The sequence below is a fragment of the Chaetura pelagica genome, unplaced genomic scaffold, assembly GCF_000747805.2.
Source record: "Chaetura pelagica isolate M959 unplaced genomic scaffold, ChaPel_1.0 scaffold488, whole genome shotgun sequence".
NCBI lineage: Eukaryota > Metazoa > Chordata > Aves > Apodiformes > Apodidae > Chaetura > Chaetura pelagica.
This window is the reverse complement of record NW_009954235.1, coordinates 55522-57830: the sequence shown is the minus strand read 5'-3', so window position 1 is coordinate 57830 and position 2309 is coordinate 55522. Positions and strand designations below refer to the sequence as shown.

Sequence of the window (2309 nt, the reverse complement as noted above, 5' to 3'; positions counted from 1 at the left end):
AGGGACGGGACCCCCGGGCGGGGTCCTGGCCAGAGGACGGGAGGTTGCCGGGCTGCGGGCGCTCGGAGCCTCCGGGAGTGTCTCTCCCCTGGCCGCTCCAGCCTGTGCCCGTCCCGGGCAGTTACTAAGTGCGTGGTTTTCTTAGCTCGCCTCTAAAAGGTGACATGCGGGGCGATGCCGCGACGCTGTTCGGTGACACATGCACGGGCTAAAAGGCAGTGGGGGTGAAGGCTGGTGCTCCGGTCCCCTGTCGCGATACCTGCCCTGCGCCTCACAGCTCCACAGCCGGGCTTAGACAGCAAGGGGAGCGCGTGCGGGAATTTGGGGAGGGGAGAATGGGCTCTGGAGACATCGGAAGGAGGATGCTCAGCCTTCCAGCCTTCACAGGCCCGTGGAAAGGGCTAGGCAGTGTTTCTGAGAAAATTGTCCAAGGTGTTGGTACGAACAGACCCTGTGGGAAGAGCTGATTCTGTGACCTGGTCCCCCGCGGCGCGAGTGCGGCTGGGGCAGGGCAGGGCAGCGCTTCCCGGGAGAGCTGCCACACGCGTGGGAGGCATGGCCAGGAGCAGAGCCCCTCCAGACTTGGCACCGAGGACTCGGCGCGGTTCTGACCGGACAGCGGCATCGTGTCTCCTGCTTCCTGCGTACTCCTTCCTGCACCCGTTTTTTTTTCCTGCTTTTCTCGTTCTCTTACTTTATCACTGTTGCTGCCAGCACTTGCCAGTCCCTCTGAGGCACCGGGCACCGCCTGACCCAGCTGGCTCAGGTGACAAACACAGTAACATCCAGAGTGGTTTCCAGCCTGCACTTAGCTTTGAAGATGCTTCGATTTCAAGCCTGAGGACAGTATATGTGAATGAAAAACACTGCTGCTGCTTCTTCCAGATGTATTAACTAGTCTAATAAAAGGTATGACTTCTTTAAACAAATCTTCATTTTTGCTTCCCCCTCCGCCCCAGCAGGACCCATTTTGTGTAGGTATTTCCGGGGCAATCGCTTCAAAACAGAGGTTGGAGGTGCTTGCCCCTACCGGTGCCCACCCAGTTTTAAGGTTTATGATCTGATGTCCCAAAGGTAATTAATTTTAGAGGTTCTCAGCTTTTCCTGGTAGCTCCAGGTGAGGTTTGCCTTCACTGCCCGCTGCTCGGGGAGGGGGGGGTAGAAGCCGAAAGGACTCAGCCATTCGTTGGCAAAGAGGGAAGAGGCCAACAGAAGAGACAAGAAAAGGTTAGTGTGGCTTTTGTGCACGATATGAAAAGCAAGTCAATACCATTGTAGGGGCATTGGAGGGTACTCAAAGCAATCAGCCAGGGGCCATTGTGTTCCTTTAATCTACATGTGTGTTTCCCAAGAACTCTATTAGTGAAGATGAATGAACTGTGCAATGTCCCTAATTTCTTCTAATTTGGAGCTGGGGTTTTATGGCACTCAGAACCAGCACAAAACGTGCCTGTCCCTCCCGAAGCCCTGGGCAAAACTCGGGAATCGTTTTTGTTTGCTGTAGCAAAAAAGAAGGATAGAATGGAGAGAGGAAGGAGAAAAAACCATTTAGTTGGGACTCTGGTCTGGCAGCAAGTGCCACAAAAAAGGCATTGGGTCCTGGCACAGATGTTACCCTTAGGGCATCTGTCTAAATTGTCACATAAAAGGACAAGACTCAGATTTTTTGCTGTTAATCACAATGTGAATGCACAGCAAAAAAAAAAAATTTCCACCCCCAAAGCAGGGCACACATCCCACATAGCAGATAAGAGACCTTCCTTCCTAAATGAGAAGGATCCTCTTTCCTCAGCAGTAGATTATTGAAGTTGGTTTTGCTGTGTGGAGCTGTATTTGTCACTGTTGCATCCTTCTTGCAGACAAATGAAACCTTAAAAGAGATGCTGGACGAGGCAGCAACTGCCTTGGTCACAATCTGTAAAAAATCTGAAAAACAAGAACAAAACCCAGCCCTGTAGCAGAGCAGAGAGAGCAGCCCTGACAGACTCCTCCAGCACCAGCTCTGGTCTCTGTTGCTGCGCGTCAGACACAGACCCTGGTGCCCCGACTCTCACACGAGGAATCGCTGCTCTGGAGAGGAAGAAAGTTCCTCTGACAGTCAGAGACTAACACAGAGAGTTTAGGATGGCAAAGAGAGGTAACTGAACGTCACCCTTTGGGCTAATATACTGGCTGTTAGCTAAATCCCCTGCTCACACAGAGATGTATCTTATACAAGAATGAAGCCTCAGAAATTGATACAGTTTTGCAAAGACCAATTTCCATTGGAAGTTTACAGGGGCAAGCAGGATAATATTGGATAATATTCT

The 2309-nt window shown here is 51.6% G+C and overlaps 1 protein-coding gene across 1 annotated transcript in view; it reads right to left on the bottom strand.

Moving 5' to 3' along the window:
- Positions 1–2309, bottom strand: part of RAX (retina and anterior neural fold homeobox) — a 7199-nt gene that overhangs the window by 2026 nt on the left and 2864 nt on the right. The window contains exon 2 of the mRNA XM_010003649.1: positions 583–757. Coding sequence (XP_010001951.1) covers positions 583–757 — 175 coding nt within the window. The remainder of the gene's footprint in view (positions 1–582; positions 758–2309) is intronic.